The sequence below is a fragment of the Pelobates fuscus genome, chromosome 4 (assembly GCF_036172605.1).
Source record: "Pelobates fuscus isolate aPelFus1 chromosome 4, aPelFus1.pri, whole genome shotgun sequence".
Lineage (NCBI taxonomy): Eukaryota > Metazoa > Chordata > Amphibia > Anura > Pelobatidae > Pelobates > Pelobates fuscus.
In genome coordinates, this window is record NC_086320.1 from 385,254,916 (window position 1) to 385,281,966 (window position 27,051).

At 46.7% G+C, this 27,051-nt stretch overlaps 1 protein-coding gene across 1 annotated transcript; it reads left to right on the forward strand.

The window, feature by feature from the left end:
* Window positions 1–26,182, forward strand: LOC134609250 (zinc finger protein 431-like). Its single transcript, XM_063452889.1, has 3 exons — window positions 1–288; window positions 21,617–21,743; window positions 23,096–26,182. Exons 1-3 carry the CDS (start codon window positions 202–204, stop codon window positions 24,916–24,918), a joined length of 2,037 nt encoding a protein of 678 aa, XP_063308959.1. The 5' UTR covers window positions 1–201; the 3' UTR covers window positions 24,919–26,182.
* Window positions 26,183–27,051: the final 869 nt, after the last annotated feature.

Below are 27,051 nucleotides of genomic sequence, written 5' to 3' on the forward strand. Positions count from 1 at the left end.
GTTCCTGTTCGGCCTAGCTCCCGCTCGGTGTAACATTCTCCCGGTATCTCCCCCCTCCCCCCCCCCCCCGGGTGGTTCCTGTCTGCCCGGTCCGGTCCCGGTGTCTCCCCCCCGGGGTGTGAATGGCCGGCCGGTACCGGGAGTCCCGGGGTTTCGGTCCGTTTGTGGTGAGCCGGCTGCTGGCCCCCGTCCGGCCCGCCCATGATCTGCTCTGTGACAGCCGTGGACAGGCTGAGCCTCGCGGCCACCCGGAGAGACCTGGACAAACCGGAGGGAGAGACAGCGCAGGTATAGGGGGGCTACCAGCCGGGATAGGGGGGCTACCAGCCGGGATAGGGGGGCTACCAACCGGGATAGGGGGGCTACCAGCCGGGATAGGGGGGCTACCAACCGGGATAGGGGGGCTACCTACCCGGATAGGGGGGCTACCTACCGGGATACAGGGCTACCTACCGGGATACAGGCCAACCTACCGGGCAACCTGACAGAATACAGGCCAACCTACCGGGCAACCTGACAGAATACAGGCCAACCTACCGGGCAACCTGACAGAATACAGGCCAACCTACCGGGCAACCTGACAGAATATGGCCAACCTACCGGGCAACCTGACAGGATACAGGCCAACCTATCGGGCAACCTGACAGAATACAGGCCAACCTATCGGGCAACCTGACAGAATACAGGCCAACCTATCGGGCAACCTGACAGAATACAGGCCAACCTATCGGGCAACCTGACAGAATACCGGGCAACCTATCGGGCAACCTGACAGAATACCGGGCAACCTACCGGGCAACCTACCGGGCAACCTGACAGAATACCGGGCAACCTACCGGGCAACCTGACAGAATACCGGGCAACCTACCGGGCAACCTGACAGAATACCGGGCAACCTACCGGGCAACCTGACAGAATACCGGGCAACCTACCGGGCAACCTGACAGAATACAGGCCAACCTACCGGGCAACCTGACAGAATACAGGCCAACCTACCGGGCAACCTGGCAGAATACAGGCCAACCTACCGGGCAACCTGACAGAATACAGGCCAACCTACCGGGCAACAGGCCAACCTACCGGGCAACCTGACAGAATACAGGCCAACCTACCGGGCAACCTGACAGAATACAGGCCAACCTACCGGGCAACCTGACAGAATACAGGCCAACCTACCGGGCAACCTGACAGAATACAGGCCAACCTACCGGGCAACCTGACAGAATACAGGCCAACCTACCGGGCAACCTGACAGAATACAGGCCAACCTACCGGGCAACCTGACAGAATACAGGCCAACCTACCGGGCAACCTGACAGAATACAGGCCAACCTACCGGGATACGGGGCCACCTACCGGGATACGGGGCCACCTACCGGGATACGGGGCCACCTACCGGGATACGGGGCCACCTACCGGGATACGGGGCCACCTACCGGGATACGGGGCCACCTACCGGGATACGGGGCCACCTACCGGGATACGGGGCCACCTACCGGGATACGGGGCTGCCTGACAGAATACGGGGCTGCCTGACAGAATACGGGGCTGCCTGACGGGATACGGGGCTGCCTGACGGGATACGGGGCTGCCTGACGGGATACGGGGCTACCTACCGGGATACGGGGCTACCTACCGGGATACGGGGCTACCTACCGGGATACGGGGCTACCTACCGGGATACGGGGCTACCTACGGGGATACGGGGCTACCTACCGGGATACGGGGCGACCTGACAGAATACAGGGGGCGACCTGACAGAATACAGGGGGCGACCTGACAGAATACAGGGGGCGACCTGACAGAATACAGGGGGCGACCTGACAGAATACAGGGGGCGACCTGACAGAATACAGGGCTACCAACCGGGCGACCTGACAGAATACAGGGCTACCAACCGGGCGACCTGACAGAATACAGGGCTACCAACCGGGCGACCTGACAGAATACAGGGCTACCAACCGGGCGACCTGACAGAATACAGGGCTAGCCACCGGGCAACCTAATAGGTTACTAGTTATGTGTGTCAGGGACAACCTACAAGGCGGTCTGATCACCTGTTTTCTTTCATAGTTACATAGGCTGAAAAGAGACATGTGTCCATCAAGGTCAGCCTACCTCACATCTGTTTTCTTGCTGCTGTTCCAAAAAAAAGAAAAAAGGGGGGGAAAACCAAGTTTGAAGTTTGGATCAAGAAGCTATTACCCCACTAATTAAAAATGTTATTCTTAAATATTAAGTGTTTTGCAAGTATGTATCCAGTTGTTGTTTGCCAGGGGCAACCTACAGCGCAAACCTGTTATCTGTGTGACAGGGTGTGGCAATCACAGCCACTGTATATTGTCTTTCCTGTACGTACTATGTTTATTGCATGTGTATGCCTTTAAGAACCAAGTGTCTGTAATGTGGTATTCGTATGCTGGCGGCAAGAAAAGCCGCCAGCCTCCCTGCCAATTGTTTCACGAACAGTGAATTTCATCACTGTTCGTGAAACAACCAAACTACCGAAGGGAGACCACACACAGGAGGTCGTGTGGCACCCATTAAGGATTGCAAAAATGTTGCAATCGGTAATTAAGAGGATTCAGGGTGGCCGGCGTTCGGCTACCGACCACGCGGCGGTCGGCCATTTTGGATCCTTTGTTAGTCCAGCGTTATTTGGTCGTCGAGCGCCTGGAACTAAAATCGGCTACTCGGCGGCACGAATACCGCTGGACTTTCAAACCGTTCAGGAGCCCGGTCTTTCGGTAATGTGGTTCCCTAAGTTAATTCGGTAGTTTGAACTTAAATGTAAAGTGTATTTGGTACGGGATTCGGTTATTTCAGCTGGGATCTGAGCGGTACTCTCACGAAAGGTGCGCTCAGACCCCAGCTATCTGCCGAGCGTCCATTCGTTTAAATATACCGAATAATGTAAAAGTTATGGTTTTTAATGTGAATTGTCGGTTTTGCTGCACGCTACCTGAATTGTTGCATGCTGTACCTGCCTACTTGGATTACTACCTGTTTTTCCTGTCTACCAGCGGAGACCCTGTGGATTAAACTACCTCTCTGCTACACAGGGGCAACCTGTTACCATGACTTTGTGTATCTGGGTGCCAGGTAGTGTGCGCTTGCGTCTGGGTGCCAGGTAGTGTGCGCTTGCGTCTGGGCGCCAGGTAGTTTGCGCTTGCGTCTGGGCGCCAGGTAGTGTGCGCTTGCGTCTGGGCGCCAGGTAGTGTGCGCTTGCGTCTGGGCGCCAGGTAGTGTGCGCTTGCGTCTGGGCACCAGGTGACTTGCGTCTGGGCGCCAGGTAGTGTGTCATTGTATTGAGGAAAGCACTTTTTTATATATTTTGTATGTTAAGGACAGTGTGAGTCTGTGTCGTATTTGTGGAGACTGTTTGTGTAAGTTAGGTGTCAGTCTATAGGTGAGCATATTTGTGTAAATAGTTTTCTCTAAACCTGCAGACTAGAATGTGTCGATATGCGTTTGTGAAGAATAACATGTCTGTATGGTTTGAGTGACTGTTTTGATCCGTGTGTATCCTTTTGTTAGTGTTTTTGTGTTTGTGTTGCTGGGTATCTGTTTGTGTTGTTGTTGTGTGTCGATGCGTGTGGCTGCCTTTTTAATGTATCAATGAACAAGGTATACTAGTGATTCACATCTCACAGGTGTACATGTTCACTTACCACATACATGTACCTGCCACACGTGTCCGGTTAGCAGATTGTGTCACTGTTTTGGAAGTTGAACCTACCCAGGCTGTGCCTGAGATATCGTAGCAATCACTATTCCCTGTGGAGGGGTCCATTTATCTGGACAAGTAACCATTCTTTGTGAAAACCAAACCAAGCGTTCGTTTAATTCCTGGTTCTATGAGGATCTGTTGGTGATATGAAGCATGTGAGACATTTGTACTGCTCCACATATTGGGTAAATTTTTGTTTATTCAATTTTTCAAGTTATATATGCAATGTTAACTGTGGACACGCAGGTCCGCTGATAAAACTGTTCAGAGTATTTCCTGAAGATAAAGTAAACATAAATGAAAAATAACAGTGGTGACGCGCAAGTCACCCAACATCTGTCCGCAAACGTTTCAGGTAGGGCTCGCAGGTCCTACAACATGGGTGAAGGCGGGCCTTGCCCCTTAAAGGACCACTCTAGTGCCAGGAAAGCATACTCGTTTTCCTGACACTAGAGTGCCCTGAGGGTGCCCCCACCCTCAGGGACCCCCTCCCGCCCGGCTCTGGAAAGGGGAAAGGGGTAAAAACTTACCTTTTTCCAGCGCTGGGCGGAGAGATCTCCTCCTGCTCTCCTCCTCCGATCCTCCTCTTCTCCTCCCCGTCGGCTGAATGCGCACGCGCGGCAAGAGCTGCGCGCGCATTCAGCCGGTCACATAGGAAAGCATTCACAATGCTTTCCTATGGACGCTGGCGTGCTCTCACTGTGAAAATCACAGTGAGAAGCACGCAAGCGCCTCTAGCGGCTGTCAATGAGACAGCCACTAGAGGACATAGGGGGAAGGCTTAACCCATTCATAAACATAGCAGTTTCTCTGAAACTGCTATGTTTATGAAAAAATGGGTTAACCCTAGAAGGACCTGGCACCCAGACCAGCTCATTAAGCTGAAGTGGTCTGGGTGCCTAGAGTGGTCCTTTAACGAGTGGTCTCGAGAGCTATTCTGGGAACTCTACTGTAACGGGTGTTTACCCTGACCTGTGACTTGGTATATTAGTGATATACGATACACTCCCCAAAGGCGTGTCAGTGTGACGTCTCAGTCCTTCAGGTGCGGGCCTAAGGTCTACATTGTCGGTCAGTTTGGTCACTACCAGGCCGATCTGGGTGTTAGGTCTCAGGCCGTGCAGGGAACCCCTAGTTCATGTCTCTTGCTATATCGGGCACCCATCTGTCCAGGTTCTCTGCGTCTGCCTACCCTTTCTGCTGTGTCGCCTCTCCGTTTTGGGTACCCCCGGGGAGAAGGGGGGGAGGGGGGCGGTGTGTGTTAAGAGGGAGGGGGGGAGAGGGCGTGGGCCAGTTTCCGTATTGGTTTGGTTTGCTTTATCTGACCTGCTTGATAGTGCTTTCGTGGTCCGGGTTTGGTGGTATGTCGTCAAGTCAGGCGTCTCAGTCCGTCAGCAAGTCTCGGAAGTCTGTTCTGGTCATTGTCAAGATCCAGTGTGTCCAGATTGTCATATACGCCTGTGTCCTCCCCTCTGCCAGCAGGGAGAGCTCCTCCATCGCCCTCAACTCCTCCATCCGTTGGAACCATGTGTCTAGAGGTGGTGCACATTGCTTTTTCCAGTAGAGAGGGATCAGGCTCTTGGCCACATTAAGTATCCGGATGGTCAGGGATTTTTTATAGGTGGACATTTTAGTTGTAGTGTGGTATCTGAGAATCTTGTGATGATCTTGTGTATGGCTGTCCAGTATGGTCGGATGATCGGGCATTCCCACCATATGTGGAGGTATGTACCCGTGTGTGTGGTGCAGCGCCAGCATGTGTCGTTTTTCGTGGGGTCGTATAGGTGTGTTTGGAGTGGTGTGCAGTACCAGAGGGCTAGGATTTTGTATGCAGTTTCCTGCGTCCCGCTGGACGGTGCGCAGTGAAGTGAGAGGGTGCAGATTTTGTCCCACTGGTCAGGTGTGAATGTGGTACCTAACATCGTTTCCCATTTCCCCATGAAGCTTGGGGGTGGCAGCCTCCTCATCCGCATGATCATTTCATAGAGCGTTGACAGGCCTCTGGCCAAGGGATCCGGATCCATGCGCAGCTCTTCAAAAGCCGTGAGTGGTCTGAGGGTGTGCCTGTTTTGAGTAGTGTCCCGTACGAACCCCGCTAGTTGTCTGTACCTGAATCGCGTCATAAATGAGTGATTGGGGGTTCCTGTCATGGCCTCCAGCGTCCTAGTGTGGCCGTTATCCAGGGTGTGGCATAGCCTCGGTACTTCGTGGTTCAGAAGTAGAGCCAGCGACCTCGGTTCTCTTCCCGGAGGGAAGGCTTGATTGTGGACCAGTGGCAGCATTGGGGATGGTGTGGTGGTGAGCGAGAGTGGCGTTGCCATTGTGTGCCACACCTGCATGGTAGCTTTGATCAGGGGGTGTGGGGCTGCCAGTTGCCTACCCTGTTGGGGGTCCAGCCAGGGGAGGACTGCCATCGGTCTCCCTACTATCGTCGCTTCCACGTCCTTCCACAGTTTCTGCACCCCTTGTTTGGTCCACTCCAGTATCCTTTGGATATGGGTGGCCCTGTGGTATCTCTTGAAGTCTGGCAGGGCCAGACCTCCTTTGGCTTTCGGTAGTGTGAGCACGTCGTGTTTGATTCTCGCCTTTTGTTTCTGCCATGCGAACCCCAGGGCGAGTGATCTGAGGGAGGTGAAGAAGGCCTCCGGGATGGCCGCAGGGATGGCCTGGAACAGGTACAGGACCCTTGGGAGGATATTCATTTTGAGCACCCCCATTCTTCCGACCCACGAGAGGCGGACCCGGTCCCAATCTTGAAGATCCTTCTGTATGGTGGCCAGAAGCGGTTGGAAGTTTGCTTCGTATAAGCGGGAGAGGTCTTTTGTGAGCACTGCAAGATATTTCAGGGAAGTGTCTGACCATCGGAACGGTAATTCTCGTTGAAGGGCCTCTGCCCTAGGCCCCGGGATAGATACGTTGAGGATCGTGGATTTAGAGAAATTGATTTTAAGGTTCGATAGAGCCCCGTACGATTCAAATTCCTTCATGATCTCGGGCATGGATACTTCTGGTTCGGTCACAAAAAACAGGAGATCGTCAGCGTATGCTGCGACCGAGTGTTTTCCATGTCCAGCCCTCAGCCCAGGGATGTTCGGATTGTCGCGCACCGAGTTCAGGAACGGCTGCAAGGCCAGTACGAAGAGCAGGGGGGAGAGTGGGCAGCCCTGCCTGGTCCCATTGCGTATTTGGAAGGGGTCGGTGAAGGCCCCGTTTATGCAAATTCGAGCAGTAGGTGTCGAGTATATTGCTCTGATCCAGGCCATCATGAATGGTCCCAGTCCTAGCGTTTCCAGGATCTGGAACATAAAGTCCCATGCGATCCTGTCGAACGCCTTCTCCGCGTCAGTTGAGAGCAGGAGAAGGCCCTCGTGTCTAGTCTTCGCGACGTGTATCAGGGACAGTGCTCTAATCGTGTTGTCCCGTGCCTCCCGGTGTGGGGTGAATCCCACCTGGTCTCCGTGTATCAAGTTCGGAAGATAGGCCTGTATTCGTTGTGCAAGTACCTTAGTGAACAGTTTCAGATCACAGTTGAGGAGTGATGTGGGGCGGTAGTTCGCACAGTGTTCGGGATCTTTCCCTTCTTTGGGTATCAAGGCGATGTTAGCCGCCAAAGTCTGCATCGGAAACGGCTGCCCTTCTCGGATCGCGTTCAGCGCTGTCGTGAGGCGAGGGACGAGAAGCTCCGCGTAGGTCTTGTAGTAGCGTGAGGGCAGTTCATCTGGACCGGGGCTCTTACCCGCCTTGGACTTTTTGAGGGCCCACGCCACTTCGTTTGCCTCGATTGGTTCATCGAGGTCCACTCTCGCCTCTAGAGAGATGTGCTTGCGTATGCGCGGTTCTAGGTAGTCTGTTATCTTAGTCTTCCTGTCGGCTCCGGACTCTTCTCCTCCTTGTGCGTCTAGCGAATATAGGCCAACGTAATATGTCCGGATAGCCCTGGCCATCTCGGTTGGCATGGTTTGTAATTTCCCTTCCCCGTCCCGAATCCCTGGGATGTAGGCCGCCGCTCTCTTTTTGGCGATCATGCGAGCAAGGAGGGCACCACATTTGTTTGCGTTTGTGTGGAAAAATGCTTTGGTGTGTAGGTAGGCCCTGTTGTGAGTGGCGTTTAGGATGGTGGAAAGTTCCCTCCGAAGTTCCGTCAGTTGTGTCCAGTCTGCTGGTAGGTGGGTTTGTTTGTGCCTGTGTTCCAGGTTCTGTATATCCGTTATTAAGGTTTTAAGTTTCGCGGATCTGGCCTTTTTTAATGCGGCATTTTTTTTTGCTATAAAGTGGCCCCGGATCACGCTTTTATGGGCCTCCCAGAGGCAGAGGGGTGTGACATCAGGCGTATCGTTCTCTGTAAAGTATTGGATCAGTCGTTCCCTAGTCTCCGTGGTCGTTACTACGTCGTTTAGCATTGATTCGTTGAGTCTCCAGTTACTGCAAGTGGGCCTGTAAAGTGGGGAGTGGGGTAATGTCATTGTGATCGGGGCGTGGTCGGACCATGTCGCCGTCCCAATGTCAGTTCGTCTTACTTCGGTCAGGTAGTAATGCGGGATAAGGAAGTAGTCTATTCTGGAGTATGTTCTATGGGGAATGGAGTAAAAAGTGTAGTCACGGTCGTCAGGGTGAAGCGCTCTCCAGCAGTCCACTAGTCGCAGCTCTTTCATGGTTTTCGCAATATGGGTCAAGATGTGTTGGGGAGTCGCGGAGGACCCCATAGATGTGTCTATGTTTGGCGACAGGGCCACATTCAGGTCACCTCCCACGACTAGGCAAACCTCCGCAAATCCCTCAATCTTTTTGAGTGTCGTGCGGAGAAATTGGTGTTGGCGTTTGTTGGGGGTATACAGGTTCGCGAACGTGTATGTGCGGTTTGCGATCGTTCCTTTGACACAAACAAATCGTCCGTGGTCGTCTCGTAGTGTGTCGGTGGGAGCAAAGTGAAGCGATCTGTGAATTAGTATCGCTGTGCCCTTGGATTTCCCTTCAGGGTTATTGCTTAAACACTGTGCGTAGTGGCGGTCCGTCAGTCTGGGTACTTGGCCTTCTTTGAAATGTGTTTCCTGGATAAAAACTACCTGTGACTTCTGGCTATGAAAGTGTCGTAGGCGTGTGAACGTTTTTCGGGCACATTCATGCCCTTAACGTTAATGGAGAGGAATTTTATTTCGGCTTGTTTGTGTGTGGTGTGGGACGGCATATTTGGTACGGTTCTAAGTGAACAGGGTGTGACGGGTGGGTGGGGGCGGCTGGCTTTCCCCGTGGGCCCCGCTGGGAGAGGCGAGCGTCAGCTACAAATAACAAACTGTAGAACAGGTTAGAACAATAAACCTTGTTGGTATCGAAGCACTAATAAAATGTGAACTAGAAGGATAAGGTGAAAAACACAAAAAGAAAAGACTAGGGTACTGGCTAAGCAGGAGTCGACTGCGCCGCACCTGTCGGCACCGTCGAGTCCCCTCGCCAATTTCTGTGTGCCCCTGTCTGTTGGGAGCGTGGCCTTGTGACCTCTACCCCACTTTTCCCCCTTCCAAGGGCCAAGTGAGGAGTAACTCTTCCCTGTCTAGATTCCCCATGTCCCCCGGCCCCCCTCTTCTTGGGAGCTATCTGGTCGTTACGGGCGGTGTCGGCAGTTACCTGGCCCAACTTCCACCCTCCCCCTCCCACCTCGGTGTGTGTCCGTGAGCAAACCCCTGGAGTCGATCAAGTATCGCCTGAGTCACCTCCGCCATCCCACTGTCCCTTTGTGCGGCAGTGTGTATCTGTATGCTAACGTGCAGGCTGGTGTGGCAGCTGTATGTGTCTGGTTGGCCTCGTTTGGTCCCTTACGTACTCCCACCCCCACCCTAGCGTTCGTGCTTCCCCGTTGAGGTTGTCCTGTAAGGTGGGGGGGCTCGGTTGGGGGTCTGACTGTGTTCCTCGGCTAGGGCTACTCGGGTTATCTTTTGGGGATTTCCTTCCCATGTGCCCCCCGGCTCCTTTTCCCTGCGGCCCAATACGTGGTCCCAATCCGTCCCTTCCTCCCCCCCCTCCAGATTCCCCACCCAAGCAGGTGTTCATTAAGCATTAAGTCCCCAGTGCGTCTTTCTTGCTTCTCTAGGGTGAGCAGTCAGCTTATCCCGGATAACCTCTTCAGGGTATCCCCCCCTCCTCCCCCCGTATCACCCACCCAAGCAGGTGTGTAGTAGACATTAAGTCCCAGTGTGTCTTTTGCGCTTTTTCAGGGTGAGCAATCAGATTGTCCCGGATAACCTCTTCAGTGTACCCCCCCCTCCCCCCCTGGTACGTGTAGTGCAAGGTAGTGTAGTAGTGCATAATGTGGCCTAAAAGTGTTGTGGGCCTGTGTGTATATTGTCCCAATGCATAGTTACGAGTTCAATGCGCTGCTCCCTGCTCGTTGGCTCGTCTCGGAAGTCCCTTAGCGCGTTGCTCCAGCCGGTCTCACAGTCTCCAATCTCGTCCGGTTCCTGCGCTGTTGTGGTAAAGATACTCCTTGCTGCATGGGTGGGCTATTGTAGAAATCCAGCGGGTCTGGCCAAGACATGTGGAGGGGAGGCAGGTGTAGTTCTTCTGACAGCTCTTGTAAGTCCTGTGGGGTGCGGATCAGCCATGGGCCTTGCTGGGTGGTGGCTATCAGGCCTGTAGGGAAGGTCCAGCGGTATCGGATTTTCTGTGATACAAGCAATCTGGTAAGAGGTTTCAGTGCTCTGCGATACCCCAAGGTGGCTGGGCATAGGTCTGGGTATAGTTGTAGTTGTCGGCCTTCGAAGTCGATGTCGCCTCTTGTGCGCGCTGCATGCAGGATGTCTTCTTTCAGGGAGTAGAGTGCCAGGCAGCAGATCACATCTCTAGGCGGTGCTTCTGGTGGACCCCTGGGTCTTAAAGCCCTGTGTGCTCTGATAAAGTCTATGGGAGTCTCTTTGGGGCGACTCAGGAGCTCGTTGAATATGGCCGTGAGTGTACCTTTAAGAAGAGCTGGTGAGTCTTCTCCTTCTGGCAGGCCCCTTATTCGTAGGTTTTGTCTGCGGCCTCTGTTATCCAGATCTTCTATATGTCTGGCCATTGCTTGCATTTGGGTGTTCTGTTTGGCTTGATTCACAGCATGGGCTGCTTGTGCTGCAGTGAGGGAGTCATGATCTGCTTCAATCTGGGCCATGCGGTCTGCTATGCCCTGGATATCAGCTCTTATCAGCTGTATGTCTGCCCTGATGGAGGACTGCAGGGCTGAGGTGGTCTGGGTAAGGTCTGCCCGTGTGGGCAGTGCTTGAAGCAGGGCTAGCCATTCTGGTGGAGGGGTTTCCCTGGCTTCATCCCGGCCTGGGGAGAGGGAGTGTGGCGTGGAGGCCTCTGATGGTGTGTAGGCCTCGGACTGCGCCTGGGATGGCGGGTCCGGCGCTGCGGCCAAGAACTGCCGCATGGAAGCGGTCTGACTCACCGGGCGGGTCCCCGAGGGTTTGGGGGTGTTCCCCGCCTTGGTGTGCTTCCCCATTCCCGTGTCCGTGGCTTGTTAATGTCGCTTTTTAGAGTGGGGCCGGAGGAGCTCGGTCTCTATGCGGCCATTCCGTTCCGCCGCCAAGCCACGCCCCTGCTCCACATATTGGAGTCAGAAGAGGGATCATATAAGGGTCTCTGCTCAGATAGGTGAGTGGCACATGGGAGAATAAGGGACATTTATTATTATTATTATTATATTATTTATAGAGCGCCGTCAAATTCCGCAGCGCTTTACAATGGGTGGACGAACAGACATGTAGTTGTAACCAGACAAGTTGGACACACAGGAACAGAGGGGTTGAGGGCGCTGCTCAATGAGCTTACATGCTAGAGGGAGTGGGGTAAAATGACACAAAAGGTAAGGATAGTATTAGACTAGTGACAGTTGCAGAAGAGGACATGCAAGGACTTCCCCGATCTGGTGGTTCATATTTGTCAGGATTTTACTGCAGCTGTCTTCAGTTAATGTTTGTTTCTGGGTCTTTCTGCCTTACGTTTTGTCTTAACCCCTTAAGGACAGAGCTTCAGAAGCTTGTCTTTCACTTAATGACAACGGCATTTTTTGAATTTTTTGCTATTTGCGTTCAACTGCAATTTGCATTTTACTAATTTATTGCACCGACACATTATATACCGTTTTTTAAAGGACAGAAAGGGCTTTAATTTGACGTAACACATATATATATAAATGCTTATTTATTATAAAAAAAATACAGAAATATGCAAAAAAATGAATTTTTATGTGTTTTTTTTACACTTTTTGCAATAATAATGTGTACATAATTAGTGCAGGTTAAGGAACGTAATTAAAAATAAATTCTGAATTACAGAATATATAATGTGTCTGGGATTTTCAGTTTTTTTTGGTAGTTACAGGTCACAAAGCACAAGGAGTAAAATAAACTTTAAATGTGGAGCGATTTTAGAATTTGGTATGTTTGTCTTGTAAGCTTAATAGCCATAAAAGAAAACAAAATTGCCACACAAAAGTATATATTTATATAAAGTAGACATCACAGGCTATTTACCTAAGGTTGTTTTGGCACTTTCTACGTAGCCATTTTACCGCCAACCTCTGCTAAATATTGTGTTTTTTGGGGGGGTTTCGCACACAAACTTATAACAAAGAACTTCTCATGTGTATTTTGTAAAGTTGGTGTGTGCTATTCCTGTACAAAGTTTTATTATGTGTTCAGTTACTTCTGCTGAGTACAACGGTACCCCCATTGTATGTCTTTGGCACTATTTCGTGAAGCTACAGTGCCATACAGGAGACCTGTCCTTTTCAGTATTCACAGTAGAATTTTGAGAGACGGATTTAATGAGCCTATGCTTCCATTTGGGGTATTATAACAGTTTGACTGTTCAAAAAAACCCCACAAAGGCCTACCATTTGTAAAAGTAGACACTCCAGGGTATCTCATAAGGTGCATATTGTGCCTTAACATGCCCCCATTTTTTTACCATTACATGCCAAAGTATGTGGTAAAAAATAATGTTGTGCATTTTTTACATACGGATTGCATTTTTGCTGGGCATTTTGTATATTTCATATGTGCCACTAAGTCCAAACCCCCCAAATTATGCTCAGCTAAGTCTTCTGAGTAAAAGGATACCCCCATTGTATGTCTATGGCACTATTTGGTGAAGCTACAGTGCCATATAGGAGACCAAGCCATATCAGTTTTGACCGAACTTTGAATTTTGACGCCGGGCCTATGTGCAATTTCCAAGCATCTTTGCAGGTTTTAAATTCAAACTACCCCACAAAGGCCTACCATTTCTTAAAGTAGACACCCCAGGGTGTTTCAAAAGGCATATTTTGAACCTTAGCGTGGGATCATTTTTCCGCTAGCGTGTACCAGGTGTTGTGGTTATAAGCGTTTTTTTCTGCCTTTTTGACACACAAAGTGAGTTTGCACAGTATATTTTGCAAACCATATGTGTACTACTACTGTATAATACTTCATATGTTGCTCAGCTATGTCTGCTGAGTACAAAAATACCCCCGTATGTACCTTTGCCAGGTATATGTGGACATCGGAGGGGCACATTTGGGACACAGCCATTCCATTTTTTTTCAAACTTTAAATTTTTACGCTGTGCCCATGTCCCATTTTAGAGTATTTTACCAGGCTATATAATCCAAATATCCCATAAAGCCATACCATTTCTTAAAGAAGACATCCCAGGGTATTTCAAAAGGCATATTTTGAACCTTAGCGTGGGATCATTTTTCCGCTAGCTTGTACCAGGTGTAGTGGTAATGAGCGTTATTAAATGTATTTTTTTACTTTTTAAAACTATTTTTTAAACTTTTGTTTTGCTTATTAATTTTTTTAACGTTTCCTAAACTTTCGTAAAACTTTTTTTTACAGATTTAAAATTTTTCTAAGCTTTTTTTTTTTACGTTAACCCCTAACTAGCAGTAAGCAGCACTAACAGTAAATTCACCATTTTCCCATAACTCCCACCCACCCCAGCTAGCAAAATATTTAATTATACAATATTTAAATTAGTTAATTAAATAAATTTAACCCCTGAGGGTTAAAAATAAATAAAAGTTAATCGTCCGGGGTTAAAAAAAAATGAGATCACAGTATAATACTGTGATCTGTATTTTGATCACTGTAGGCAGTGATCGACTGGCAGGGAAGGGGTTAATTTTTATTTGGACTGGGTAAAGGGTTTATTTTTTTAAATTTTTTACTTAAACGTTATTAAAACTTTTTTTTGAACTTAATTTTTTAACTTTTTAAAGCTTATTTTTAAACTTTTTTAACGTTAACCCCTAGTTAGCCTAATACTAAATCCCCCAATTCCCTACTAACTTCCACCCTCCCCAGCTAGCTAAATTTATAATTTTAAAATATTTAAATTAATTAATGAAATAAATTGAACCCCTGAGGGTTAAAAAAAAAAAAAAAGAATTAACCCTCAGGGGTTAAAAAAAAATCAGATCATAGTAAAATGTAATCCCTGCCAATTGATCACTGTAGTCAGTGATCAATTGGCAGGGAAGGGGTTAATTTTTTATTAAAATGGGTAAAGAGGGGTGGGATTTTAAATAAACTTTATTTTTTTTCCACCAGGGGGCAGGATCAACACTGATCCGTCTCCCTGCACTTCACACTGAACCCGGAAGTGCAGGGAGGCGGAGGTGAGTATAGAGAGCACATGTGCCCGTTCTGGCATACTGTCAGAGCGGGCACATGTACTGGGGCAGCCGGATCCGGTGCTCCCGGTCTGCCTCTAATGCAGAGGCAGACCGGAGCACCATTAACCCCACGATCGCCACGATTGCGGCGATCTGGGGTTAATTTTAACGGGTGACGGACGAGGTCCGTCACTCGTCATTAACGCATTCCCCTGAGTGACGGACCTTGTCCGTCACTCGTCGTTAAGGAAGTAAAATGCTTGCTCGATCAGGTGATTGATGGACACTTGTGCGAGCAGATTGCACCTTAGGAAGACCCTGACAGGGTTGAAACAAGTTGTCCAATATTTTTTTATGTATTTTGTTATTTGTTTGAATAAAGGTCTTTCTAAAACCTATTTTGGTTTGTAACTTCTGAATATCCGGGACACCATCAACATCTGAGAGTTCCTATAGAAAATCCATCCTGCGTCTCTTGATAGTTTATCTGCAATTGCAGGTCAGAGCCAACTCTTAATAGACTCTGTAAATAGTGAGTTTTCCCATGTACACCACTGTTTATTTTAGCGGTTGTAAATATTACACTATTGTGTTTATATACCCGGGATGTGCATATTATTTTATGCATTCCTAAACTGTATAGGAAAATATAATTATTGTGTGCGCTGTCACCTTCAAGTTTGTTGAATAATGATATGCCTACCTCCTGAAGAGTGTTCCATCTCATCGAAGTGATTATAGTGTCTGGAGTCCCCAAGCGCTGTCCCTCCATTTAGTGTTAAACCATTTTTGAGCCGTGTAACACTGAATGAGGGTCTCTGGCTTCCCATAGCCCCACCCACACTGGAGGTGTGGCTGAGGCAGAGATTGCACACTTCCTTCTAGCCATAAGAATTCATACCAGCAATGGGAGCTGTGAGAGTGTCAGCTGACCATTTCCAGCCTATCACAGCTGCCCATTACTGCTCTGGCTAAAGCTTCTGCATTACCCAATTAGAAGAGGGGGAAGGGCTACAGGGGGGTGTCATTTATCATTAAAACATTACAAATGGTTTAATGCTGTGACGAAAGCAATTTTTCGTGCCTTTTTCCCTTTTATGGTGCAGTATATGGGGCTTACCAAATTGATTAGGCTTATGGTGTTGTTTACCGAACAAACTGTAGAACAGCTGGACCAACCGCAAGTGGAGTGTGCAGCCTATTAACCTTCCTAGAAGCTGTAGTTAACCGCAGCTTAATTGATGAACGGCTGGGTGGTCGTCGTTCGTATAGTCGAACACGTGCCGGCGGCCATCTTGTTTAATCGAACGCGGTCAACGGTGTTTTGCTGTTGAGTTTATGGAACTGAAATAGGACACTCGGAGGCATGAACACCGCTGGGGCTTCCACCTCCATCTATGTTCGGTTGAATATGCACGAACAGAGTGCCGTTTGGTAGAAATAATCTACCGAACCACTTCAACACTGACTTTGTGTACGAGCTGTCCCGTTCGACTATTTGAAGTGCACTTTAATCATTGGAAATAGACCGGCCTAATTCTCTGGAACTATTTTGGATATGTTGTTCACCCAGATCGGGGCTATCGGGATTTGTGGGTGTATGTTGTATTTTGGTGTACTTATAAGACTTTGTAAAATATTTTTTTTTTTTTATGCTTTGGGATAATTACGTTATTACATTATCTACCTTAATTGTATCACAGGCAGAGGGGAGGGATAGTGTGCTGTATGTGGGAGTGTCAGGCATTGTTACATTGATTTTATTGGTCTGTACAATTTGTGTCCTGTGCCCCATCAGGTCCAGTGGGTGTTCCTCTGGCCTGAAAAGTTGTATAAAAATCCAACCTGTACCATTAAACTGCAGATCATCTTGCACCTTCATGAAGTCTTGGCTCATGTTTGGGGGATTGGAGAACTACACTCTGGGGATTGTTATAATCACTATACTCCCCTGAGTATAATCACTAGCTCTTGTAAGAGCTGTTCCTGCCACGCTCTCGGGACTAAGAGAGGCCTACCCACTGGAAGCTGGATCCTGACCTTGGGTCCAGGGTGTGTTTTTGTTCCAACCAAGCTGCGGCAGTTCGTGGGGTTTACGGTGGTTATGGTGCTCCAGTGCAGTGCTTATGGTACTCGCCAGTACTAGGAAGCGGCAATTGACGGAGGTACCCAGTCATGGGTGCCAGGCGGTCCGTCACAAATGCTGAGCCGAAATATGGCGCCAGTGAACTCAAGACACTATAACCACTTAAATGAGATGAAGCTGTTAAAGTTCCTACAGCAGCGTTCTTCATGGTCTTTCCCTACCTCCAAGAAGCCTATTCACTAAATATTGAGGCAACTCAAATGGCTATTTTCAGAAGTGAGAATAGTTTGAAATTCAAAGTGCATTTTAAATTTAGGGCCAAAGAAGCCAACCAAACTGGAAGCACATGAGATTTAGATTTTTTTTTCAGCTTTGATATTTTGGCCTTAAAAGGACACTTGCTTGTCTGTGCTTCTCCCCCTCCCCCTTCTTTTTCTGAAAGGGGGGGGGGGGGGGGGTTGGGTTGGAAGCCCCTTGCATGGGGCTTTGCATAAGTGGATTTCTCTGTACCTGAGAGGGAACTGTATTCTCTCTCAGGCACAGAGGATCATGGGAGGGATGAGCCTGTAATGTTGTGTTGGAGACCCCTTGCATGGAGCTTTTGCATAAGAAGGCTGTGTGTGGCCTTGAATAAAGACAGTCTACTCCCAGCATTAAAGGACCACTATAGTGCCAGGAAAACATACTCGTTTTCCTGGCACTATAGTGCCCTGAGGGTGCCCCCACCCTCAGGGTCCCACTCCCGCCAGGCTGAAGGGGGAGGAAGGAGTTAAACTTACCTCTTTCTCCAGCGCTGGGCGGGGAGCTCTCTTCTTCCTCTCCGCCTCCTCGGCTGAATGCGCATGCGCGGCAATCAGCCAGTCTCATAGGAAAGCATTTGCAATGCTTTCCTATGGACGCTGGCGTCTTCTCACTGATTTTCACAGTGAGAAGCACGCAAGCGCCTCTAGCGGCTGTCAATGAGACAGCCACTAGAGGCTGGATTAACCCTAATGTAAACATAGCAGTTTCTCTAAAACTGCTATGTTTACAGCCTGGCAGGGCTAACCCTAGCTGGACCTGGCACCCAGACCGCTTCATTAAGCTGAAGTGGTCTGGGTGCCTATAGTGGTCCTTTAAGTATCGGCTAATGTGTGGGGGAAATGCTATACTTGCTATAATCACTTTCTATACAGCTATACTCTCTGGAGGAGAACTCTACCACTGGGAGCTGGATCCAGGTGTTTGGTCCAGGGTGGAAAGAGGCGGTGAGACCCCAGCCAAGCTGCGGCAGCTAGGGTCTGGAAGTGCTTATGGTGTCCCGGTGAAGTGCTTATGATAGCTCGGTGATAACTAGGAAGCGTGTTTGGCGGAGGTACCCAGTTGGGGTGCCAGGCGGGCTGCCACAACAGGTATAAGATATAAAAGGCAAAATAGTGCTCTTTGTAAAGCTGTACACTAGTAATTTTAAAGGTAAAAGTAATCTCACATTTGATGGAGCAATATACAATTGCTCAGGTATTAACGCTTGGGTGGTACAATCCCCACCAGGGATATAATGTAGAGTAGCTCCTCCAAAGGGTATTCTTCCCAGGATACAGGTAGCAGGTAGGCAATGATGGTATAGATGTGCCAGGAACAGTAAAATATATAAAAAGAACTAAGACAAACTTAAAAGCATAAAACAATATAATAAATGGTGAGACACACAAATTAAGTGTATGCCAAATATCTTTAATGCTTAAAATAACTAGTATAAAATAACACGCGTTTCGTCTACTAAGGACTTTCTCAAATTACTATTTTTGCCTTTTAGATCTTTTTTTGTTTTGTTTTTTATCTCCACCTACATGCCGAGTGACTGACTCCTAGAACAACATATCCGTCAGTGGTGATAGTACCGCTTGCACGCTGTTATACTCAGAGCTGGTATTATAGCTCTAATAAATGTGAGTGCTACATCATAGACCTCTTTGTTGTTTGTTCTGCACTTGGTACTAGATACTCTGCACCTTTACCGGCTATCTTTCTTCTTTATTTCATATACCTGCCACCATCAGAAGCCTGGACGATTTACAAGTAAAGAATACTTCAAGTATCTGATAATATATTGGACTTTTTATTTGGGCGCAACCTGTACATATATTCTGTATTATCTTGCTGTATACTAATCAGTAAGGGGCTGAGGGTATCCCTTACAACCAGTGTTTGCGGCCTGCTTACAATTCTATGTATTGTTGCTTTTTAGCGCTTGTCCTATTTTCTACTGTTTATACAAAAATAAATTATTTTTTGGACCTAGTGTTTTACTTTAGATAAAAACTGTGGTGATAATTCTGAATATTTGTGGAAGGGGAAATCGCAATTCCTAGTGTTGTTACCCCAGCTTTTATCAAAGCCGTTTGTTAATATTTTACTGACCTGGCTCTAACCTGCTCTGTGGCCTCATGCCAAGTGCACACTAAGAGAATTCCTGGTAAATGTGCCATTAACTCTTACATCATAGATTTATTAAATCTCCTACTTGAAGGGCCAGTCCTATCTTGTGTGATCTTTGTTTTGCAGTTAATTAGGTTTAATTAGCAAATTGGCTCACTTCTGGTATTAAAGGATTTGATTTTTATTTGAGTTCTGTTGTAAACATTTGTTTTGGGTTCATTTATTCCTGTATTCCACCTTTCAGTCGAATAAGGCAGTGGACGATGTACAGGAAGAAGGCAGAGTGTATTATTAGAGGCATCTGAAGGTCCAGATAAGTGATGGCTTATTGTCTATGTTGCGGACCGCCTGGCACCCCAAATGGGTGCCTCCGCCAATCGATGATTCCTAGTGTTCAGAGTACTTCCAAGCACTCCACCAGACACCATGGCCACCATAGTCCCCATAGCCAGCGTTACAGCTTGGTTGGGGTCTCGCTTTCCTCCACCCACCCTGAACCCAAGACCAGGATCCAGCTTCCAGTAGGTAGACCTCTCCTACTCCAGAGAGTATAGCAGGATAGCTCTAATAAGAGCTAGTGATTATAATCCAAGGGAGTATAATGAGTATAGCAATCCAGAGTGTATATAGCTGTCCCCTCTACACATGAGACGAGGCTCTATGTTGACGGTGAACAAGTCCCCATGCAAGGGGTTTTCCATAACATATTCCAGGGACATTCCCCACTGGACCTGAGAGGGGACTGTGGCAAAATACACACTGTAATTACATTGGCTCTCAGGTCCAGGACACTCCCACAGAGATAATTGAGTCAGGAACTGTACTAAACTCCATTATCTCCAGGCACAGAAAACATAAATTTTAACAACATCCCGAAAGTACAACCAAAACTCACAGAAACCCCACAAATGTCACATCCCCTGATTGCCCCGATCTGGGGGACCAACATATCCAAAATTCACACAGATTGGTTCAGGGGTTCGGGATTTCCTTTGAAGTCAGTTTTGACCGACCGTACACATGGTCCTATGCCCAAAACCTTCCAGGGAACCAGGGCTAACAGTCAGTATTTCTTTCTGGAGCACAAAAGTACATAAATCACCTGAATGGAGCCTTTTAACGTGCATTGGGCAAGGTATATTGCAGGGCCCATAGCCCTGAGGCATGAGGCTGGCCAGCAAGCACCTCCAGGAGCTTGTGGCGAGGTTCAGTTCGTCACAGTCTAGTAAAAGGGACACTGTACACTAAACAGACCCATTTTCATGAACTATCCCTTTGTGTCATAGTGTGTAAGTGCATCATTGTGTATGTTGTGTCTGAGTGTGTCCATGGGATTGTATAACAGTGTGTGTATGTCCATGTGTTTGTATCACTGTGTGTATTTTACAAAGTATGCAATACAGTTGCAAGAAAAAGTATGTGAACCCTTTGGAATGATATGGATTTCTGCACGAATTGGTCATAAAATGTGACCTGATCATCATCTAAGTCACAACAATAGACAATCACAGTCTGCTTAAACTAATAACAAACAAAGAATGAAATGTTGCCATGTTTTTATTGAACAAACCATGTAAACATTCCCAGTGCAGGTGGAAAAAGTATGTGAACCCCTAGACCAGGCATAGGCAACCTTCGGCACTCCAGATGTTTTGGACTACACCTCCCATGATGCTTTGCCAGCATTATGGGTGTAAGAGCATTATGGGGGATGTAGTCCACAACATCTGGAGTGCCGAATGTTGCTTATCCCTGCCCTAGGACATCTCCAAGAGCTAATTGGAGTGAGATGTCAGCCAACTGGAGTCCAATCAATGAGATGAGATTGGAGGTGTTGGTTACAGCTGCCCTGCCCTATAAAAACACACCAGTTATGGGTTTGCTTTTCACAAGAAGCATTGCCTGATGTGAATGATGCATCGCACAAAAGAGCTCTCAGAAGACCTACGATTAAGAATTGTTGACTTGCATAAAGCTGGAAAGGGTTATAAAAGTATCTCCTTGCTGTTCATCAGTCCACGGTAAGACAAATTGTCTATAAATGGAGAAAGTTGCTGCGTCAGGGCCTGGACGGATTGCTATCATCGAAGGAAAAATGAATTCCCAAGTTTATCAAGACATTTTGCAGGAGAACTTAAGGCCATCTGTCTACCAGCTGAAGCTCAACAGAAGATGGGTGTTGCAACAGGACAATGACCCAAAGCATAGAAGTAAATCAACAACAGAATGGCTTAAACAGAAGAAAATACGCCTTCTGAAGTGGCCCAGTCAGAGTCCTGACCTCAGCTCTATTGAGATGCTGTGGCATGACCTCAAGAAAGCGATTCACACCAGACATCCCAAGAATATTGCTGAACTGTAACAGTTCTGTAAAGAGGAATGGTCAAGAATTACTCCTGACCGTTGTGCACGTCTGATCTGCAACTACAGGAAACGTTTGGTTGAAGTTATTGTTGCCAAAGGAGGTTCAACCAGTTATTAAATCCAAGGGTTCACATACTTTTTCCACCTGCACTGTGAATGTTTACATGGTGTGTTCAATAAAAACATGGCAACATTTCATTCTTTGTGTGTTATTAGTTTAAACAGACTGTGATTGTCTATTGTTGTGACTTAGATGATCAGATCACATTTTATGACCAATTTGTGCAGAAATCCATATCATTCCAAAGGGTTCACATACTTTTTCTTGCTACTGTATGTGCAGGTGAGACCGTCCTTAAAGCCGTGTTTTTGCCTTTTCTAGGTCCCGGTAACATTCGATGACGTGGCTGCCTATTTTTCGGAGGACGAATGGAAAGATTTGGAAGAATGTCAGAAGGAGCTCTACAAAGATATGATGAAAGAGAATTATGAAGCTCTGATTTCTATGGGTAACTGCAATTTTTCATTTGAGAGAAAACCTGTTTGGGGTGATTATTGCTTAGTTCTAAAGTCTTATTTTGTCCTCGCACTCCCTAATCTGGTACTAAAAGTGTTACCTCTGATACATTCATATCAGGATTTTTAAACGTGTGTATCACTTATAGATTCTTAAAATTCCATTCAATTCCCCGCTCTGTAAATACACCGTAGATCTTCTCTTTAGTGGTCGAGAGCAGCAATCCTCAGATGACTAATGACTTTTCATGTCACTCCAGATGGATATGAACTGCATTTCCCATGGTGCTTATCACCCATAACGTATGCAGAATAATTCTCTAAATCAGCTACTAATTCAGCGATTTTTGGCCTCAAGTTTGAAAATCACTTTGAATTCCTGATAATCCCACTTTAATGAGTAACCCTGACATAGCGACCGCATGTTTGTGTTCTAAATAATCTCTCTCTAACTATAGATAATGTAATAAAGCAAATATGGATTATAAATGGAAAATCCCATTACCAGCAGTAAGAGCTCTTTATAGAAAAATCCCTGTCTAGAAATGTAAACAAAAATTAAAATTAAAGACCGTATTCCATTTTTAAAATACACTAAGTAAACCTGTTTTGCGTGTTATATTTCTATATAGAATGTGTGCATATTTCCCATTAAAAAATGATCTGTTATTACTGTTCTAAGGTTGTTTAGAACAGAAGCAGCCAGCAGGTGGTGCTCCAGCCAATGTAGAACTAGAGCACCTATAGTTTGGCAAAGCATCTTGGAGTGGTGGTCTCTCCTTGGTTTAGATTGACCTTAAAGTGGAGACCGAGGTTGCAGATTCCCTCGATTCGGCCTAAATTCCTTATAAAGCAGAATATCCAATTACTAAAAAATCTGTAGTGCCCATTCCTGTCAAAATTAACACCTTGTGGCTCTGTATTTGGTGAAAACAAGACCCAGCCAGTTCTTGATTGATGCTAACGATTTATCAAAGTCTTACTGATACTGTTGTAATTTATAAAGGAAGTTTTTTTAACATCACTCCAGTTGATGCGATTAAAATGATGGAATTTAACCATCAGTTTTCATAGCACTGTGATATATATCCCCCATACTGTGTGTATAGTCATTGCATTGCCCTCCATGACCCGGAGAGGACCCACTTTTACTGGTTCACAATTTATTCCACCTGCTGCTGTTTGCTCTAGTCGACACATGCTGTATTGAACATCTTGGCAGTTTCACTGGTGATTGCGCCTTATTTACCAACTATATTTTATTCTGTGAACTGGAAACCAGTCTGTTTAGTTTTTTTATAGACTTTCAACTAATTAGTGATTTATCTATTTCTCTTTCTCGCAGAGGATGGTAGCGTGAGTGATAAGGAAAGGCAGAACACAAAATATAACGATAAACTGGAAAATGTGGAGACCCCATCTTTACCCATCCTGGAACCTCCTCCAGAGTGCCCACAGCTGGATAATGGGTGCAAAAATGAGGCCACACCAAGCAGATCACATGACAACTTAACGGGGAGCAAAGTGGATGATGGGCCTGCCATTCCAGAAGGCTTTAGTCCCCTTAATAACTCATCTGATTCAGTGAAAGATGATGGGGATAAGCTTTACCAGTGCACGCAGTGTGGGAAGAACTTTCGAAAGAGGGATAGCCTAAAACGTCATCTGCAAACCCACACCGGGGAACGACCGTACAACTGTATAGAATGCGGCAAAAGCTTCATCCAGAAGCAGCATCTCGTGACCCATCTGAGGACACATACTGGGGAGAGACCGTACAAATGTGAAGAGTGTGGAAAGAGCTTGAGCACTAATGAGCGGCTGAAGATTCATCAGCGAATTCACACAGGTGAAAGGCCCTACAAGTGTGATGATTGTGGCAAAAGCTTCAGAGCTCACAGAGTGCTAAAAGTCCACCAACAGACCCACACAGGAGAAAGGATTCACAAGTGTGAAGAATGTGGTAAGCGTTTCCGGCACAAGCAGACCCTTTTGGCTCACCAGAGAAGCCACACCGGAGAGACCACCTATAATTGTAGTGAGTGTGGAGAGAGTTTTCGAACATTTAAACATCTCAAGTTCCACCAAAAGCTCCATCGAGGGGAGAAACCACACGAATGTGAGGACTGTGGGAAAGGGTTCAGAAAAAGAGAACACCTGAGACGTCATCAACAGATCCACACTGGTGAACGCCCCTTTTCTTGTGAAGAATGTGGTAAAGGCTTTATTCAGAAGCATCACCTTGTGAGGCACCAGAGAACTCACACAGGAGAGAGACCCTACAGTGTGGTAATTGTGGAGGAGTTCCCCTACTCAAATTCCTCAACTGGTTCCTGCAGGGGAAGTCCCCACATCTGTAGTGAATGTGGCAAAAGTTTTACTACCTATGAGCACTTGAAACGCCACAACCGTATACATACCGGGGAGCGACCTAATAAGTGTGCAGATTGTGGGAGAACCTTCAAGTCTCAGAAGCTTCTAAAAGCCCATAAACAGGCCCAGGATGATGAGACGGGGCTCTGCAGAGACGATGACAGTGAAAACAGTGAGAGCCCGCGGGGTGGCCCTGGTGAGAAGCCATTTGAGTGTGGAGAATGTGGGAAAATGTTCCGCTTTCTCAAGCACTTGAAGTTCCACCTGCACACACACACGGGTGAGAGGCCCTTTAAGTGTGAATCTTGTCAGAAGACATTCAGGAAGCGAGACTGTCTGAAACGGCATCAGCAGATCCACACTGGAGAGAGGCCCTTCACCTGCGCCGATTGTGGCAAGGGGTTTATTCAGAAGCAGCACTTGGTGAGACATCAGCGAACGCACACAGGAGAGCGGCCTTATATTTGCAGTGAGTGTGGGAAAACGTTCAGCACCTGCGAACACTTGAAGATACATGGTCGAACCCACACCGGGGAGAAACCTTACAAGTGCAACGATTGTGGACAGAGCTTCCGCAAGAGGGAATACTTGAAGTGCCACCAGCAGACGCACACTGGCGAGAGACCCTTCACATGCTCAGAGTGTGGGAAAAGCTTCATCCAGAAACACCATCTCATTGCACATCTACGGACCCACACTGGGGAACGACCGTACCAATGCAATGATTGTGGTAAAACATTCAGGCACAAGCAGAACCTGACCACACATCAAAAGACCCACGGAATTGGCTTGTGAGGGTCACAGGGTAGCACTACAAAGGCTTGTTACTCGATCCAATCCTGAGCGTTTCCTAAACTCTCTTGCACTCGTTTTTTTACTCCTGGATCGTCCTGGATCTGTATTCTCATTTTTCTGTTGGATGAACGAGGCATTTCGTCTGATGAAAATTGTTCAGTAAAGTCTGTCTTGTCAAGAAAAAAGGAGTTTGTGAAATAATGATGGATTTGATGGATTTGTGTCTTGTTTTCATCCCTCTAGTACTGTGATATAATAATACCATATTTTGTGTTATGGTCTCTTCGTACTTTAACAAATGAGCCAATCAAAATCTAATCCAAGGAGGTCGACAGAACAAAGGTTTAAAGGGGAAATGAAAAACACGTTTCATTTTAGATCTGTGCCAAGCTTAAAAAAACTGAACTTTTTAAACTGTATTAATCTTCTTTCACTTGGATATGTTACTTTTTATTTAATCTAAGCTGAATCCCCTGCTGCCAGTATCCCTAAATAACAAGACTGCTAATCTTAATGGGGGGACTGATCCTTAGGTCACTGGCTCAAATGGGCGCGTAAGACCGGGCTCAAATCTGGCACCAAATGGGCGCGTATGTCCGAGCCAGAGACACAGAAAATGGAATTGGCATCAGTGAACACGCCAGTCAGTAGTGCACATTGCAGAATCAGTGTCCATTCTGATTACAAATTAGCTATGCACTTATGAAGTGATTTATTTTATTGTTTAAGATTTAATCTTTTTTTTTTTTTTTTTTTAATTAACAAACTGTAGGACGTCATTATTTTGCAGGCAATAATCCTGAATCTTAGCCTCTGCCAAAAGTATATTATGGCAGTTACGGAGGCATGTAGAGGACAATCACAGCTTGTTATGATAGTTACTGCTCTTCACTTTGCTACCATAGAGATGCAGCTGTTTGAGCTAGGGCGGCCTCGATATACATTGCAGCTTGCAAACATTATGCTTTTATGTGTCTGACTAGCGGTCTCCTGTGCCCGTCATGGCTAATATTGGACTGCCATTCATTCTAAACCATTATTTATTTCTCTCTCTCCCTCTGTCCCTGATCTGTTTCTACAGAGCCCTCTGGTAGCGATGACTGCTTCCCCATAGCACTTTATAAAGCTGAGCCCCACTAGCAAATTCTGTAACCCCGCAAGAAGACAGATTGAGCAAAAAAAAGAAAAGAATACATAGCTGTATTTTGTTTTCTCAAAAATACAATTTATGGGGTTTGAAAATATATATGTATGTATGTGTGTATGTATGTTTATATATGTATGTGTATACGCGCACACATATATATATTTTATTCTTTCATCTTGAAAACCATATCCGATATGTGACAATTGATATGGTCCCCCATTTTAGGTTTTAGTTGGTGATTAAGTCAATGATAGGACATACTGTGTATCTTACACTGTACTCGGTATGTCCTGCCGGAGGTCTCCACGGCAGAGGTGATCATTTGTAGTCACTGTCCTTCTCTTATTTGCTCTATACTCTTTCAGAATTGCCTTTGGGGGCTTTGATCACTGTTCTAAAATGTGATTTTTAGACAAAATGTTTTAAATGTGGAATTCCTAATCTCTGCTCACTGCTTTTTGGGAAATAGTGTCTGATTCTCAGTGGAGCTGGAACAAATAATAATTGTATTTAAAGGAACACTCCATACATTTAAAGCACTTTAGCTTGTTAATGTGCTTTATGTGTGAAAAGTTACATTTTTTTTTCTCCTTTTACAAAAAATTGTCTCTTTTTTATAAATTAATCTTATTATACACCCTGGTTGTCAATGAGACAGCCGGTCCCGTTACTTCCTGGTTGTTTAGCTCAGTGGAGATAAATTAGCTCAGTGGAGATAAATTACCCAGAGCACCTGCCTTGCAAAGACTTCTCATTGAGCTGCATTGGGGAGTCTGTGATTGGACAGCAACAGAAAGTGTAGGCGGGGTTAGAAGAGGAGGGCTTGTAAAGGCTGTACCCAGCAGGAGATTTGCAGCTTTTACAAGTTGTTTTTTAGATATACCCCAATGGAGAAAAACATTTTTGTTTGGGGTATATCTGCTAAACAGGGATTTTAAAAATTTATTTTTTATTTAACACTGTATAATCAGCAAGTTTATATAGAG